Source organism: Vidua macroura, chromosome 2 (assembly GCF_024509145.1).
Source record: "Vidua macroura isolate BioBank_ID:100142 chromosome 2, ASM2450914v1, whole genome shotgun sequence".
Lineage (NCBI taxonomy): Eukaryota > Metazoa > Chordata > Aves > Passeriformes > Viduidae > Vidua > Vidua macroura.
The window spans coordinates 522,975-540,605 of NC_071572.1; the positions used below are offsets into that span (position 1 = coordinate 522,975).

Genomic DNA, 17,631 nt, shown 5'->3' on the forward strand with positions numbered 1-17,631 from the left:
GTTCTTTTTCCCCAAATATAGGGCTTTTTTCCTTGGCTGCCCTCCCGGTGTTTATAAAAGCCAGTTATGTAAATGACAATTGTAATAATTAAGCTGCTGTTCAGTGCTGTCCCCGGGGCTGCTGCTGCTGCAGAACTCGAGCTGCAACGAGCACGGGGCATTATTGGAGATAATGGGACCTCGCAGGAGGAAATCAAGGGAAATTAAACAAACAAAATCCTCGTTAGAGGGACTCTCCCATGAGAAAGGAAAGGTCTGGAATGAAGTGATGTTACAGGGGAGCTCTGGAGATCGTCCTCTCCAGCCCTGCCCAGGCAGAGCTGCTGGTCCAGGGCCGTGTCCCGTTGAGTTTTGGGTGGCCCCGTGGCTGGAGCCTCCACAGCTTCTCTGGGTGGCTCATGCCAGCCAGGACCACCAAAGGACACATCTTTGTCATCTGTTACAAAACCAACCCCAACTGCCTTCCATGGTCGGTGGAAATGGCTTCAAACTGCGCCCGCGAGGTTCAGGTTGGATATTGGGAAGAATTCCTTAATGGAAGATGTTGTCCAGCCCTGGCACAGGTGGAGTCACATCCCTGGGTGGATTTCACAGATGTGGCACTTGGGGACATGGTCAGTGGTGGCCTCAGCTGTGCTGGGGAGAACAGCTGGACTCGATGGTGTCCAAGAGCTTTTCCAAGCCCGACGACTCAGTGAAATTCCAGCTCTGCTTTAGCACTTGGGCATCAGTGTCCTTTGATGGTCTGGGTGGTGGCACCTTTGGGGTGGCAGCAGGACCCCCTGAGCAGAAGCTGCAGAGTGCCTTTGGTGGGGACAGCGAGCCCCAAGGAGGGAGGGATGAGAGGGCAACAGGAGGAATGTGAGGGCAGCAGGAGGGATGGAAGGGCAGCAGGAGGGATGGGAGGGCAGCAGAGGGGATGTGAGGGCAGCAGGAGGGATGGAAAGGGCAGCAGGAGGGATGGGAGGGACAAACGACTCTCTGTTTGGATCCTGTGAGTCGATGGTGGGGAGATAAAGAGCAGGCTGGAGACACCAAACCGAGGGATGGAGACAAAAGGTTCCCGATGACTCAGAGGGGTGGGGTGGGAGTGGAGGTGATGCTGGCGCTCCTCAGGACTCCAGGAGTCACAGCCCTGGTGAGGACCAGGCAGCAAGTGTCTGTTGGGGAAGCTGCTGGAGCAAAAATCAGGGCTGGACGTTCTGGAGAGGGAGATTCACTTAAAGCAAATTTCACACTCATTTTAAAGCTTTTGTTCGGTGAAGGTGTGTTGGAATAGCTTGCTTGAAGTATCCAGGCCTGCTAGGACAGGACTTGGAGCAGCCTGGGACAGTGGAAGGTGTGGATGAGCTTTAAGGCCCCTTCCCACGCAAAGGACAATTCTGTGCTATGATCTTTAGGTTTAATCTTCCATCAGTCTTAGGCAAAGTGGCTGGTGCTGGGCTTTGTTCCTTCATGTGGGTATTCCTGCAGCTGCAGCCCGTGGAGATAACAGGGAGGGGAAGGGAGATAGCAGGGAGGGGGGAATGCACAGCCTGTCGTGGCTGCTGAAATGTTGAGACCATTCTGTTATCACCTCAGGGTTGTCTGCTGATTAAATCACTTGTGCCCCATATTCAGGTTCTTTTTGGTCTTGATGAAAGCACCAGATTCCTCCCGGGTTTGGTTTGATTGCTGTTGATGGTGCAGTTGATTATCAGCACCTGGCAGCTCTTGAAAGCTTTGTTTTACTGCTCTTGCTGCTGCTCTCAGTTCATCTTCATTCCTGGCATTTGTGCTGGAAATACCCAGGGGTTGTCCTTGGGGTGGCAGGAAATCTTGACTCCCCAGTCCTTCCTCCCTTCAGGTCTCTTTCCCTGGTTGAACCCCTTGGACAGACGTGAGCCAGGGCTCAGGAGTTCCGTGGTCAGGAGGAGGTTAATCTAGATAAACCCACTTTTACAATAACACGACCTTCCCTTCCTATAATCCAAACTTTGCTACAGCGTTGCCACGTTCTTCCCTGCAACAACAAGCACAGGCTGGGAACAAGATAACCATGTAATATTTTGGGAGATATCGTTTAGCCTGGCTTCATTTTTCCTTCTGGAGTCGTGTCCAAGGGCAGCATAAACACAGAGACCATCTCGTGTCCCTGCTCGCTGCCTCGGCAATAACAGGAGCAGCCAGCACAGAAAGGCCCAGCCAGAGTTCTGAGCCACGAGAGAGCTCTTGCAGGGTAGGAGAGGACCCCAAATCTCTCCAAATCAGCCTCAGGGCATCCAGTGTTCTTCAAGATCCGTGTGGTTCTGGGTGTCCCTTCAGGAGTGGCCTGAGCCCTGGGGAAGGTTCCCAGTTCACTCACTGGTTTGGTCACCAGTTCACAGCACTGCTGGACTCCCCTGGCCACATGGACAGACATGAGTTAGCATGGAGTAAACTTCCCGAGGTTTGGGAAGCAGCAGGACACCAGCCCTGCCTCTGCAGGAGGCTGCATCATTGTCCAGGCCATCTTGTCAGTGGGAAGCCTTTCCCTTGTCCCCAGTCCCTCTCCAGTTCTCCTGGCGCCCCTTAGGCCCTGAAGGGGCTCTCAAGGTGTCTCTTCTGCAGGTGAACACCCCCAGCTCTCCCAGCCCGTGCAGTGCCTTGCACTTGGCCCTGCTGAACTCCATGACCGTGGCGTGGTCCCAGCTCTCCAGCCTGCCCAGGTCCCTGAGGATTCCCCATCCCTGGGTCTCGTGTCACCACTGGCAGTGCCATGGAAGGGCTGGATCAGCCCGGTTTGGTGCTTGCATGGACGCGGGCACGCAGCAAAATGTGAAGCATTAGTCTTAGAAAGTAGAAAATGATGTGAAAAGCAGCCAGAAGGGCCCGTTCCATAATCAGGAAGAGGGAAGGGTTTTAATTGCCATGTTTTATAAACACACAGCTCTTCCTCCCCAAACGCCCCGGCTCCACGCGGTGCCAACACCAACAGCCTCCAAGGGAGACGTGGAGCTGGGGCCGTGGGCAGGAGCCAGGCCCTGCTGGGAGAGCTGCCCCCGTGGAGAGTGGAGGGCTGGGCTGAGAGGGGCACCCTGCCCTGCCTTGCAGGAGCCAGCCCCTGCTGGGAGAGCTGCCCCCGTGGAGAGTGGAGGGCTGGGCTGAGAGGGGCACCCTGCCCTGCCCTGCCCTGCCCACCGTGGCTCCCCCAGCCCGGGCAGCTGCAGGGGCATGCCGGGGGTTGGTGCTGCAGGGGTCGGTGCTGCAGGGGTCGGTGCTGCAGGGGCACACCGAGGGTCGGTGCTGCAGGGGTTGGTGCTGCAGGGGTTGGTGCTGCAGGGACACACCGAGGGTCGGTGCTGCAGGGGCACACCGAGGGTCGGTGCTGCAGGGGAACACCGAGGGTCGGTGCTGCAGGGGAACACCGAGGGTCGGTGCTGCAGGGGAACACCGAGGGTCGGTGCTGCAGGGGTCGGTGCTGCAGGGCGGTGCTGCAGGGGTCGGTGCTGCAGGGGGTTGGTGCTGCAGGGACACACCGAGGGTCGGTGCTGCAGGGGTCAGTGCTGCAGGGGTCAGTGCTGCAGGGGCACACCGAGGGTCGGTGCTGCAGGGGTTGGTGCTGCAGGGTCCGTGCTGCAGGGGGTCGGTGCTGCAGGGGTCGGTGCTGCAGGGGCACACCGAGGGTCGGTGCTGCAGGGGCACACTGAGGCTTGCTGCTGCAGGGGCACACCCGGGGTCGGTGCCGCTGCCTGACGTGCTGCCGTTCGCCCCAGCAGAGTTCTGCCGCATCGACAAGGCGCTGTGCCACGACGAGGACGAGCAGCTCAGCTTCGAGGCCGTGCGCAACATCCACAAGCAGATGGACGACGACGCCAACGGCAACGTGGACGTGGAGGAGAGCGACGAGGTCAGTGCGGGGCCCTGAGCAGCTGGAGCAGAGGCTGGATGGAGCTCAGAGGAATAAAGGGGAGATTTATTGAAGGGCCTTCAAAGGCCACACCCTGGTACCACCTGAGCCACAGTCGTGGCTCTGCCCAGATGGCTCCAAGATGGGAGCACAAGAGGGCTTGGTCAGGAGAGCTCACATTTTTATAAGTTTTAGTCCATTTGCATACAGGAGTTACCTGTCCAATTAATAGCTTCAAATAATGAAGTTTCATCCTCCTTGCTCGCCCTCCTCTTTTCATGTTGTTTGAGCTTTGGGCCTGACGTTTGGAGAGATTGTCCTTGAGTCTCCAGCTGGAATAGGATTGTTTTGTCTTCCCCACCCTGTGAAAAGACCCTAGTAACACTTCATATCAAGCTAGAAGCTGCACACCAAAACAGAGCAGAGAAACTTAGAACCCAAGGTATCACCAGGGCCTTGTCCAGCCCAGTGCTGGGGCTCTCTCACAGTCAGGCTGCTGTGGCTGGGGCTGCACTTGGGCTTGGTGCCTCCTCCTCAGCACAGAGGAAGCCATGTGTCACCTTGAGAGGATCCAAGTGGTGTCTCAGCACTGTCACCAGTGCCAGCTGGGGCTTCTCCTCGCTGCTGGGGATTTGTAGCCACTTCATTGTTGTCAGAGCAGCTGTGGCTGCTCCATCTCTGGCAGTGTCCAAGGCCAGGTTGGATGAGGCTTGGAGCAACCTGGGATAGTGCTAGGTGTCCCTGCCCATGGCAGGGGGTGGAATTAAATGAGCTTTAATGTCCCTCCCAACCCAAACCATTCCATGATTTTATGTTTACTGCATTCTTCCACCAGCCAACCAAAGAGGTTTCAGTCTGTGTGTGCTCATTGCTAAAAAAGGAGCAGCTTTTTGTTGTGTCAGCCTTGGACATTTTAGCTGTTAAAGGATTGAAGAGAAAGAGAGTTGTTGTTCTTTGTTTACACAAGCAGGGATGGAAATAAGTCTGTTGGAAAAGGGAAAGCTCTTTGTTTGCAGTGTTGCCTCAGTTGTGGTGGGTGCTCGTTGGAGGTGAGGAATTCTGTCTTCTAGGGAGGACTGGCAGCTAAGCAGGAAAGTCAGAGTGTTGGAAGCTGAGAGGAAGCACGTGGGTGCAGGGATCTGCTGCCACTCATGGGTAGCTCTGCAGTCCCAGGTCACAGAATCCCAGACTGGTTTGGCTGGAAGAGAACTTAAATCCACCCAGTGCCACCCCTGCCATGGCAGGGACACCTCCCACTGTCCCAGGCTGCTCCAAGCCCCAGTGTCCAACCTGGCCTGGGACTGTCCAACTGCCAGGGATCCAGGGGCAGCCACAGCTGCTCTTGCAAATCCAACCATCACAATGTCCCTCTGGAGCAGTGACAGTCCCCAGGGACTCAGCACAGGCCCCTGGTGCCAGGAGCTGCTGGTTTTGGGTGGCTGTCCCCAGCTTGCAGGGCTGTTCCCTCTGCCTCGGTCCCACTTGACTGAGTAGTGAAAACAATTGAAAAGCTTCCAGTCGCATTTCCTCCACCACTTGAGGTGTTTCCCTGGAGGCACTTCCCTGCACTGGGTGGCTGGAGCTGCAACTCAGCCTCTCCCAGGGACTGGGGCAGCCTCGGGCAGCCCAGTTCAGCCCAAGTGTGCTGCTCCCTGGCATTAAATGAGGAGTAAGCCTCGTGTCCTTAGGGCTGGGCAGAGCTGGCAGTTTTGTGTCTCTGAACAAATCTTGCCCCTGCTCCCACTGGAGTCATTGGGAGGTTCTGGTACAAAATTCTGCTGGGAACTTGTGCTCAGAGCCTTGGCACAGAGACACTGCCAGGGTGGGAGGATTCCATGGGTTTTTCCAAGAGGCCCCAAATCACTGCCTTGGTGCTCTTACAGCCACTCCCCAAACCCCTCTGAGCTGGATCTGAGCAGTGCTGAGCCCAGGCAGGGCTGCTCCTGCTCCCAGCACCTCTGCTCTGCTTTTAGGAGGCAACAGGGCTGGAAAAGGGTCTGGAGCACAAGAGAGGCTGAGGGGGCTCAGCCTGGAGAAAAGGAGGCTCAGGAGGAGAGGGAACTGCCTTAATTGAACCAGGGGAAGTTCAGGTTGGACATTGGGAAAGTTCCTCCTGGAAAGGGCTGTCCAGCCTGAGCAGGACACAGGGGCACAATCCCCATCCCTTTCCTGCTGCCCACACTGTGGGATCAGCCCAGGGCACAGGGATTCCAGGTCCCAGTGCTCGTGGCCAGGGCCTGTGGAGCTTCTCCCAGCAATGCCCAGCTCCTTCTCCCCAGGGCTGCTCCCAGTCCCTTCTCCCCAGGCTGTGTTTGTGCTGGCATTGCCCCCAGCCAGAGCACTCAGGTTGTTGCATTTACAGTTGGACTCCTCCATGATTTTGGAAGTCTTTTCCAACCTCGGTGATTCCCTGTGCCTGGCTTCTGTCCATGCAGTTGCTGCTTTACCTCTGCTAAGCTTTTATTGAAGTTGCATTAAGTTCACCTGTCAGTAAGCTCTGGAGCCACTCAGTGAGGTATTGCAGGAATTTCCCTCTCCGAGCTGGCTCCTGCTGCGTTCTCCCTGTCAAGGTTATCACTCTCCCCCACATGGACCCTGCAGTCAGGTTTAACTCTGAGCTGTGGGGGGACAGCTGCAGGGGGATTATTGGGAAGAATGCAGGAGGCTCAAATTTAAACCTTTTATGGGGTTCATGGACTTCCAGGATGGGCTGGGTTGGGAGGGACTTTAAACCTCATCCAGTTCCACCACCTGCCGTGGGCAGAGACACCTTCCATTATCCTGGGTTGCTCTAAGCCCAGTCCAGCCTGGATTGGAACACTTCCAGGGGTGGGAATTTTCCTGGTTGGTTGAGAACTTTATGTTTTCATTTATTATTTTGGCCCCTACCCTTTGGGGGTAAGTGATGGGAGTATTTTGTTTGGACTGAAACCCCTGCCTGGGCAGAAGGGGACACACGGACAACAAAAGTATTTTTAAAATAAATTATGGGTGGAGTTTTGTCCCACAGCTTCAGGGCTGCCCATAAATCATCCTCACAGTTTTCCTGCTGGGAAGTGAATTTTCAGTGAAGTTTCAGATGACATCAGTGGCCTCGATTAAACTGAAAGAACTGTCCCTCATGGGGAAATCTTCTAATGAGGGATCTATTCCTGTCTCCATGCTCACAGCAAAGGCAGCTCCGGCTCTTTGGGATGTGGGTGCCCGGTGCCAGGGCCCTGGGATGCTGCCAGCCTGGTTTCCTCAGGAAACACGGTTTGTGTTGCTGCTCAGTCTTTCTCTGCCTCTCCCCAGGGCCAGATCCTGCTGCCTGGGGTCGCTGGGCGGGGAGAGGCCTTGCAGACAGGAGTTTTCTGTTCCTCTGGAGGAGTTGGGAGCTCAGAGCAGCTGTGGAAGTTGGGGAGCACAGCGAGCTCCCGGCACGTGGCCGGCTCTGGCCCTTGGCTCGGCACAGCGGGAGCTGGTGCTCGGGAGGGAGGGTGGCACACGTCCAGGGATGTGGGAGGGATGGGAAGCTTTGAAAAATCACTTCAGTAGCTGGAGTTTCTGCAGATAAAAAAAAACACAGAACAGCGTTCAAGGAGAGGTTGGACAGCGCTCTGAGGCACAAGGTGGGATTGCTGGGGCTGTGCAGAGCCAGGACTTGGACTTGATGGTCCTTTTGGGTCCCTTCCAACTCAGGACATTCCGTGATCCTATGGAAAAAAACTCTCCAGAAAATCCCATTTTGCGGATCTGCTCATTTCTGAGTGTGCCTTCAGCCAGCAAGCTTGTCCCCAGTCCCTCTGCAGCTCTCCTGGAGCCCCTTCAGGCCCTGCCAGGGGCTCTGAGCTCTCCCTGGATCCTTCTCCTCTCCAGGTGAGCCCCCCCAGCTCTCCCAGCCTGGCTCCAGGGGGGCTGCAGCCCTGGAGCAGCTCTGGGGCCTCCTCTGGACTCTCCAGCAGCTCCAGGTCCTCTTACTGTTGGAGGCCCCAGAACTCCAAGATTAGCATTCCCAGGCTGAGTCTTCCCACTGTGATCCCAGCTCCTCCTGGGGTTTGTAGCAGTGGTTCTGGTCCTGTTGCTTTTGGCTGGTTTGACCAGGGATTGTCTTTCCCTGAACTTGGTGTGGAGACTCGGGTTTGACTCAGTTTCCTTGTGGATTCACAGCCTGGCTGAGGCTGGGGTGGTCTGGGTGGGATCTTGGAGATGGTCTGGTCCACCCTTTGTCCAGGGCTTGGAGCTTTGGGCGTCTCCAGGCCCGGGATCAGCGGGGTCTTTAACACTTGGCAGTGCTGCTTTTCGGTGGCTTGCAAGCAGGACAGTGCTGTGCACAGTGGTTCTTGTGCCTGGGGCTTGGACTACCTGGGACAGTGGAAGGTGCCCCTGTCCACGGCAGGGGTGGGACTGGGTGGACTTTAAGGTCCTTCCCAACCCAAACCAGTCTGGGGTTCTGGGTGGAAAATGTGCTTTGAGGTCTCTGGGCTTTGGTGGGCTCAGCCCAGCGCCCCCAGCCCCATCCTGCATCCTCTCCCTGCTCATTTTTCGGGACATCCCAGCCCAGCTCCGTCCCCTCCGCCGAGTCCTTGGGTTTGTTTTGGCCGCCGTGAGCCCGAGGGAAGCTGAGGGATCACTTTTCCTTTCTCTGCTCCCGAGCTAAATATACAGAGCAGCAGCTGAGCGGAGCGGGGCCGGTGACACCGGTGACATTGCCGCGTTCCCGCTCGGTCACGGCGGCACCCACGGGGGGACGGCGCCCCTCGGCCAGGGACTGGCACAGCTGGAGCCCCGAGGCTCAGCCCCTGCTGAAACCACACGTTTGCCCAAGTTCTCCCATTTCCTGCTTTTGGGCAGCAGGGCAGAGCCCCGGGCTGGAGCTGCCTGGGCAGCAGCTGCAGTGGGTTTGCAGGGAGCCTGGAATCTAAAGCTGCCCAGAGCTTTTCCGTGCCCTGTCTGATGTTAAAGCACCATCTCCAGATCTAAGGGTGTTTTTTGGGCCTGGAGCCCAAGGATGAAGCTGCCTGTGTGGGGATTGTATCCTGGGGGATGGGAACGTGGAGTTATCCTTGAGCTTGGTTCCATCTGTTGGGCCCTGGCGTGTGAGTGGTTCTCTGTCTGCTGGTGGATTTCACAGCCTGGTTTGGGCTGGGAGGGACCTCAAATCCCACCCAGTGCCACCCCTGCCATGGCAGGGACAGCTCCCACTGTGCCAGGCTGCTCCAGCCCCAGTGTCCAGCCTGGCCTTGGGCACTACCAGGGATCCAGGGGCAGCCCCAGCTGCTCTGGGCTCCCACTGAGCTAGGATACATAGATTTATCTATATTTTTCAGTGGAACTTCCTCCCCTCCTGCCCATGGCACTTGTTCCAGCTTGGATTTGAAGGTGCAGATCAAATCCAGTAATAATTTTTGGGTTCTTAGACCATTGACACAAAGCTGGTTCCATTGTGCCACTTAGCTGAATTTTTGCTGTTACTATAATTCACTATAGAAAAGTTACTATAATTACTATAGAAAAGTCTGGAATCCCAAGACCAAAGGTTCTAATTAATTATCCCTTCTTTGTATTAAAATGAATTTAACATATTTACTTACTGAATATTCCCTGGCTGGTCTCCCCAGGAACAGAAATATTCAGGGGTACTGCAGGGAATATACTTATATCTGTATAAAAGATACATGTGTATATCTTATATATCTAATATATCCATTATGGGGTTTTAATTCAGCTTTATTACGACTTCCCCGTCAAAATTATTACTATTCAGAATTTTTTTTTATGCTCCTCATCTCCCTAAAAGATGAACCAAAGCTTAATCCTGCTGTTAATTCCTCTCCTAGTTCTTGAGGGAAGACTTGAATTACCATGACCCAGCAGTCAAGCACAGCACTTTCCATGGAGAGGACAAGCTCATCAGTGTGGAAGATCTCTGGAAGGCCTGGAAAACATCCGAAGGTAAAAAAAGGGCAAAAAGCCAAGAAATCCTTTCCCAAGAGTGCCAAAGATTTCAGATGCCCTGGGCAGAGCGTGCAGCTCTCAGGAGGAATGTGCTGCTTTTTTCCTCCCTTGGACCAGGCCTTGTACTCTTCCAGCTCCCTTTTTCAGGTGTGGATTCCCAGGATTTCCTTGGAGTTGGTACTTCCAAACTGTTCCTGCTGCACCTGAGCGTGGCCACCAAAGGCTCAGTTCTTCTTTTGTTCCTCTGCCCTAGAAATGTGTGTTAAATACAGCCAAGTTCCAGGTTCCTCAAACACCCAGTTCCAGATGGAATTGTAATGGGGTGATAACATCCTAAATATTCAATAGAGCTGCTTGGGAGCTTTCCTGCAGGTTGTGTTTTCCTTAGGAGAAACTTTCTGAACCTGAAGAGCTCCTTCACAGTGAAAAGAAGGGAGAATAAAATCCAGGAAGTGACATAAGTACAGTCCATGTAGAAATAACTTCTAGCTGTTCCAAAATGCTGTTATTCATCCCAGCACCCAGGGAGGTGGTGGGAGTTCAGCCTCTGCTGGGAAACTTCCTGAAACCTGGGAATCTTGGAACAAACTTTTCAGATTGGCAAGTTCTTCCCCAGTGCTTTCTGTGTGAAGAATTCTGTGGTAATTCCACAGAAATTATTAATCCATTTTTTTTCAGTGCTCCTCATCTCTAAAAGAGGAGTTCTATCTACATCCACTCGTTGAAATACTGGATATTAATCTTCTAATCAGTTCACAGCCGTAGCAATTTCAGTTCCTCATTTGTGTTTGTATTTGACTTTTGTGTATTAGCCCTTCAGTGGTGGGATGTGCTCTGTGTTCCCAGAGCTGTGGCTGCAGCTGCAGGGAGTGCAGCAGTCCCCCCCATCCCCAGGAGCACTGAGTGGACTCTGAGTGCAGCATTTGCAGCGTGGATTGAACACACAGTGGGGCTGTGCATGAGGAGAGAAGCTCCAGGGAGAGCTCAGAGCCCCTGGCAGGGCCTGAAGGGGCTCCAGGAGAGCTGCAGAGGGACTGGGGACAAGGCAGGGAGGGACAGGACACAGGGAATGGCTCCCAGTGCCAGAGGGCAGGGCTGGATGGGAGATTGGGAATTGGGAATTGTTCCCTGGCAGGGTGGGCAGGGGCTGGGATGGAATTGCCAGAGCAGCTGGGGCTGCCCCTGGATCCCTGGCAGTGCCCAAGGCCAGGTTGGACACTGGGGCTGGAGCAGCCTGGCACAGTGGGAGGTGTCCCTGCCATGGCAGGGTGGCACTGGGTGGATTTAAGGTCCTTCCCAATCCAAAGTGGTCTCTGTGATATCCATGTGATGATTCCAGAGCTGTGTATCCCAGACCAGACTCTGCCATGGAGCTAGACAGGGAAGTGTTGAAAATTCTTGTCTACATCACTTCAGGAGTGGCACAATTGCCCAGGACAGGGATGGAAACACCTCCTGGGGGGATATCACAGCTCTGTGGCACTTGGGAACATGGGCAGCAGTGGCCTTGGCAGTGCTGGGGATGGTTGGACTCTGTGGGCTCAGAGGGATTTTCCAGCCTCAGGGATCCAGTGGTTCCATGACTCCGAGTCCCTTTGCCTCCTCGTGTAAGAAATATTTATCCCATTACAGGGCTGTTTACACTTGGCTTTGCCTGGAGTGTATTTTGCTGTCAGCTGGGGAATGGTAGAGATCATTAGGGGATGGAGGAGAACATGCCTTGATACTTGCCAGGCCCCCTAATTACTGAGCTGTCCTGGCTCTGTCCCTGTCCCTGCCACGTCCCTGCCAGGGCTGCCGTGGCACCGTGGGTGTCCAGTGCTGGACTGAGCTCCTGCTCCTGTTTTCCCTTTCATCATCTTGTACATCTGGCTGATAGAATAAGCGGCTGCTTTCTGAAGGGTGCTCTGATGTCATGGAATCACAGGAGTTTGGGCTGGGAGGGACCTCAGAGCCCACCCAGTGCCACCCCTGCCAGGCAGGGACACCTCCCACTGTGCCAGGCTGCTCCAGCCCTGTCCAACCTGGCCTTGGGACACTGCCAGGGAAATTTGAAGCCTAATTTTGGAGTTTGAGCTGAAGTCGTGAATCAGGCTTGCAGGAAAGGTCTGCTCCCTCCTGTGGGTGTGAAAAGCAGCTGTGAAGGGCACTGGCATCCCGCAGGGATGGGGGGGCTGGGCCCGTGTCATTTGTTCTCAAGCCTTTGCTTTTCCTCCCTTCCATTGCTACTGTTCCTGGTCACATGTGGAAAGTAAAAAGATATTTCTGCCCTTTAATTGTGACAGAATTTAAAGGCTGTGATGCTGTTACAAGGTGCTGGATCTGAGGGGTGGCACCTGGGTGAGCCTGGCTCTGCCAAAGCTGCGGAAGCGATGCCAGATCAGCCCCTGGGGTGAGGAGGCAGGCCAGAGTCCTGCTCATCTCAGTGCCTGTGGTTCTCAGGGACTTCTTCCCAAAACAAACACGGCTGCACGTGGAAGTGAGAGGAGCCAGGGGCTCTGGAGGAGCCCAGGGCCAGCAGTGCTGCTGGCTGGGCAAGTGGCCTCACGCCCTGTGCAAGGTGCTGGTGGTGTCACCATGCAGGGCCTGTGGCTTCTCCTGCCCTTCCATCGCTGGCATCCCGCTGGTGCCCACAGCCACAGGAGTCCCCCGCTGTGTGGGACAGTGAGCAGGACTGGAGGGAGCTCCCTGCAGCCAGGGCAGGTTGGTGGCCTCGTCTGTGCCACCCTGCAGCTGGGTCACCGTGCCAGCGTCCATGGGGATGGCACCTTCCTTTGGGGCCCTGCTGTCCTTGCTCAGTGCTGGGCTCTGCCTCTGCTTCATCCACTCAGTTAGCTCCGAGCTCCATCCCTGAGCTCACTGATCTCTACCAGATCCATCTCCCTCATCTCTCTCATTTCTTTGAGCTCCACCTCCCTCATTTCTCTCAGCTCCCTCAGCTCTGTGAGCTCCCTCAGCTTCCTCATCTTCATCTTTCTCCACTTCATCAGCTCAATCAGCTCTCTGAGCTCGCTCATCTCCCCCATCTGTCACAGCTCCAGCTCCCTCATCTCTCCCAGATCTCTCATCTCATTTCTCTGAGCTCCATCTCCCTGATCTCTCTCAGCTCCCCCATGTTCCCCAGCTCCCTCATCTCTCCCAGATCACCCATCCCTCCTGTCCCTCGCCCCTCAGCTCCCCGTGGGAGGCTCCCTGGAGCTTGGGAAGATGTTTCTGTGCTCGTGGGCCCAGTCAGGGTTGGCACTGCAGCAGGGCCATGCAGCCCTGCCATGGACAGGGCCAGGGGATGATAAATTCAAGTGTAACAAAGCCCCTGTCCAGTAAACACATCTGCTGTGTCCCAGGCCAGGCTGGACACTGGGGCTGGAGCAGCCTGGGGCAGTGGGAGGTGTCCCTGCCATGGCAGGGGTGGCACTGGGTGGGCTCTGAGGTCCCTCCCTACCCAAACCAGTCCGGGGTTCTGGGACTGTGTTTGCCTTCAGAGCATTGCTGTAAGTACAGCACAACAAAGTGGCAAAGGCAGGAGCTTGATTTCCTAAAGTTTCCTCATTTGTGGCTCTGGAGCTGCATGACAGCTCCAAAAATAATCCACAGATGCCCAGGGGAGGAGGTTAAGGAGCAAAGTTCACCGGGTTCACTGGGGCTGCAGCACCTGCTCCACCTCCTCCCACAGATCCTTTCTCGAGCTGCTTCCGATGGATTTTTCCCGGCATTGCTCCATACGTGCTTTCCTTAGTCAAAGCTCAGAGGGAATCCCAGAATCGCAGACAGGTTTGGGTTGGAATGGACCTCAAATCCCACCCAGTGCCAGCCCTGCCATGGCAGGGACACCTCCCACTGTGCCAGGCTGCTCCAGCCCCAGGGTCCAACCTGGCCTTGGGCACTGCCAGGGATCCAGGGGCAGCCCCAGCTGCTCTGGGCACCCTGTGCCACGGGTCTGGAGCAGGGTTGAGGCTTTGGGAGCTGCCCTCAGAATCCAGGGCCTTTGGGCGTGTGCTGAGGATGAGCATTCCCTGTTGGGAGCGAGGAGGCAGCAGGATCACCTGGCTGGTAGAAATTCCAGTGATCCCAGCTGTCACCCGCAGTGCTTTGGGCGTTGGCCCTGCCAGGATGCCCGGCCCGAGCCCTGCTGGTGCCATGGCAGGAGGTGGAGCCTCCTCTGCTCCTCTATCTGATGGCCTCGATGCATGTTTTAATTTTGGGAACCGGGAGCACAGGGGCTAACCAGCCCTGGGAAAGGTGTGTTGTCACAGGGAAAGCTCTGGGCAGCTCTTCCCATGCCATGTGGGGTCTGTGGGGGCTCAGGGGCAGCAGAACCTCAGGAGTTCCTGAGTCTGGGCAAAAATGGTCCCACGAGGGGGAGGCTGAGGTCCTGCAGGACTGCCTGGAGTGTCCCCCTGCCAGGGGGCAGGGCTGGATAGGAGATTGGGAATTGGGAATTGTTCCCTGGCAGGGTGGGCAGGGGCTGGGCTGGAATTGCCAGAGCAGCTGGGGCTGCCCCTGGATCCCTGGCAGTGCCCAAGGCCAGGTTGGACACTGGGGCTGGAGCAGCCTGGCACAGTGGGAGGTGTCCCTGGCGTGGCAGGGGTGGCACTGGGTGGGCTCTGAAGCTGAGTCCCTGGTATGTCGTGCACCTGAACGAGCTGTGGGCCTGTTGTGCTCTCTGCAGTGTACAACTGGACGGTGGACGAGGTGGTTCAGTGGCTCATTTCCTACGTGGAGCTGCCCCAGTACGAGGAGACCTTCCGCAAGCTGCAGCTCAGCGGCCACGCCATGCCCAGGTCAGTGCCAGTCCTGGTCAGTGCCAGTCCTGGTCAGTGCCAGTCCTGGTCAGTGCCAGTCCTGGTCAGTGCCATGCCCAGGTCAGTGCCAGTCCTGGTCAGAGCCATGCCCAGGTCAGTGCCATGGCCAGGTCAGTGCCAGTCCTGGTCAGTGCCATGTCCTGGTCAGTGCCATGCCCTGGTCAGTGCCATGGCCAGGTCAGTGCCAGTCCTGGTCAGTGCCATGTCCTGGTCAGTGCCATGCCCTCGTCAGTGCCATGTCCTGGTCAGTGCCATGCCCTGGTCAGTGCCATGCCCAGGTCAGTGCCATGCCCTGGTCAGTGCCATGTCCTGGTCAGTGCCATGCCCTGGTCAGTGCCATGCCCAGGTCAGTGCCAGTCCTGGTCAGTGCCAGTCCAGGTAAGTGCCATGGCCAGGTCAGTGCCATGGCCAGGTCAGTGCCAGTCCTGGTCAGTGCCATGGCCAGGTCAGTGCCAGTCCTGGTCAGTGCCAGTCCTGGTCAGTGCCAGCCCAGGTCAGTGCCTGCAGTGTCCCCGTGGGATGTGTGCAGGGAAAGAACCAGGGCTGGCAGGAATCAGCTGCTCTCATCCCCTGCAGTTCCTTGGCCTGTGCACTGCCCAGTTCTGCTCCAGCTGTGAGTGAAAAGAGGGGAAATTCGGGCTAGATACAGGGAAGGAATTGTTCCCTGGCAGGGTGGGCAGCCCTGGCACAGGATGCCCAGAGCAGCTGGGGCTGCCCCTGGATCCCTGGCAGTGCCCAAGGCCAGGCTGGACACTGGGGCTGGAGCAGCCTGGCACAGTGGGAGGTGTCCCTGCCATGGCAGGGGTGGGATGGGATGGGATTTAAAATCCCTCCCAACCCAAATTATTCCATGATTCCATGGAAGAGGAGCACTGGCTGGGACTCAACCTAAAGTTGTAACAGGTTTGAAAAACCTCAGTGCGTTGTTTTTAGATAAGGTTCCTGTTGCTGAAAAAGGGCCTTTACAACTGACTGGGAAGGAGGGATTAACTGGGGATAAAATGAGGATGTTTTTGAGGCAGCACAATGTGTCCACATTCCTTCCAAGGGAGAACTGTGGTTTGTGGTCTGTGACACAGGATGTAAAGGCAATGGAGATTTGCTTAAAAAATAGTTGTTAGTGATTGGTAGGACACCAAAAGATGGGTTTTGATGGGAAATCAGTCTCTCATGCTGTCAGGTTAATGAATTAGGCCCGGCCCTGTTTTTTCCTGCACTCTCCCAGTCCTAAACATGCTGCTGCAAAGTGTTCAGAGACACCCTGGTCAGAGACCGCAGCAGTGAGGGATCTGCCCTGGTAGCAGGGAGCTCCCAGGCCCTGCTCTGCCTCCCCTCATGCCTGCTGTGTCTCGTGTCTCCCGTGTTCCCAGGCTGGCAGTGAACAACGCCACCATGATGGGGACGGTGCTCAAGATGACCGACCGCAGCCACCGGCAGAAGCTGCAGCTCAAGGCTCTGGACACGGTGCTCTTCGGGCCTCCCCTGTGTGAGTACCCAAATCCAGCTGCCAGGCTTGGCAGAGACCCCCCAGGCCACCAAGTCTGCTCAGACTGGGCACCAGAGCCAGGCCTGGGTGACTCAAACTGCGGCCTCACCCGGGGAAGTCATCCCAGCACGGCTCCCCTGGAGCAGGAACGGGTTGGTCCTGGATTTATGGGAGCAGCTCTGTAGGCTGGAGCATCCTGGGCTGGCATTCCCATCCCAGAGGGCTCTCCCAGAGGTGCAGCTGGCATCTCCCACTGTCCTGCTGGGATCCCCTGTGTGCACAGAGTAAAACCTGCTGCCCTTCCATGTTGCTGATGGTGGGGGCGAGGTTCTGGAGGGCAGCAATCCTGCCTGCTCCCAGGGCAGCTGCTGCCATGTCCTGGAGCTCTGTCATCGTGTCCTGGGCTTTCCTGGGGCTCTCCTGTCACGTCCTGAGGCTCTGCTGGTGACTCAGGCTGTGACCTACCCACCTCTGGAGGAGGGAAGGATGGATGGGAAGTTTAGGGTGGCTGGTGGGAGGCCCTGGGCTCCTTTGATGCTTTATCAGGATCTGAAGCTCTCTGATGTGTATCTCCACGCTCCAGGTGCTCCCAGTTCCCTCTGGCTCCTGTCTGCTCCCTTCTGAAGGTGCTTTTGTCTCTCTGCTTCTCTGGCATGGCTTTCTCCTGGGCTTTGGGTGCAGAGGAGTGGAGTCCCCCCCTTTCCTGCTGCCTGTGAGAGGGAACACCACAGGAATTTTGGGGTCCCAGTGCTCGTGGCTGGGGCATGTCTGGACTCTCCCACTCCAGCACCCCCAGGTCCTTCTCCCCAGCGCTACACTCCAGCCATTCCCACCCAATCCTGGGAAAACTGCCTGCACGGTGTGACCCACAGTGTGAGGCTTGGCAGAGCCATAGAAAGGAAATCACAAGCCTGGCTTGTACAATCAGCCATTTTTGCTCACAGTTATTGAGAAGCCTCTTTTTGCACAGGCACGGTTTGGTTTTTATTTATTGCCTATGTTAAATGTGAAGGTTTTTGATGAGTTGGTGGCCTGGCCAGGCCTGGTGGAGCCGTCCTGGGTGAGCTCCTCCAGCAGTGGCTCCAGCCCAGCAACTCCTGCGCTGGGGGTGGAATTTTTCCAGAGTTGTTGTGCTGTGTAAATTGCAGAGTGAATGGCTTGTACTGGCTGGGAATTAATGTCTGTTGCCACACTGGAGCTGTTCGTTCTGCCCTGCAGCTCCCTGGCCCTGCAGCCTGACCCTCCCTGGGGCCCGGAGATCAAAGTGTGCAGGGAACCGTGGTGCTCTGGAGCCAGGGCTGCTCACACACCTCTCAGCTCCTGCATGGCCTTTTCCAGGCCAGGGCTGCTCACACCTCTCAGCTCCTGCCTGGCGCTTTCCAGGCCAGGGCTGCTCACACCTCTCAGCTCCTGCCTGGCCCTTTCCAGGCCAGGGCTGCTCACACACCTCTCAGCTCCTGCCTGGAGCTTTCCAGGCCAGCCTGGGGCTCGGAGCAGCCCGGGCTAGTGGAAGGTGTCCCAGCTCACAGCAAGGGTGG

General features: G+C 56.3%; 1 protein-coding gene across 17 annotated transcripts in view; it reads left to right on the forward strand.

Moving 5' to 3' along the window:
• STIM1 (stromal interaction molecule 1) overlaps positions 1-17,631 on the forward strand; it is an 82,923-nt gene that overhangs the window by 21,996 nt on the left and 43,296 nt on the right. For 13 of the 17 annotated variants that reach the window (XR_008441413.1, XR_008441411.1, XM_054003894.1 and 10 more), the window contains 4 exons: positions 3,735-3,868; positions 9,688-9,802; positions 14,475-14,586; positions 15,978-16,093. Coding sequence is in view for 15 of the 17 variants with exons in the window: in XM_054003894.1 (XP_053859869.1) it covers positions 3,735-3,868; positions 9,688-9,802; positions 14,475-14,586; positions 15,978-16,093 (477 nt within the window). In the remaining 2 variants the exon portion in view is untranslated. The remainder of the gene's footprint in view (positions 1-3,734; positions 3,869-9,687; positions 9,803-14,474; positions 14,587-15,977; positions 16,094-17,631) is intronic. The other 4 variants (XM_054003906.1, XM_054003979.1, XM_054003930.1 and 1 more) reach the window with 1 other exon arrangement.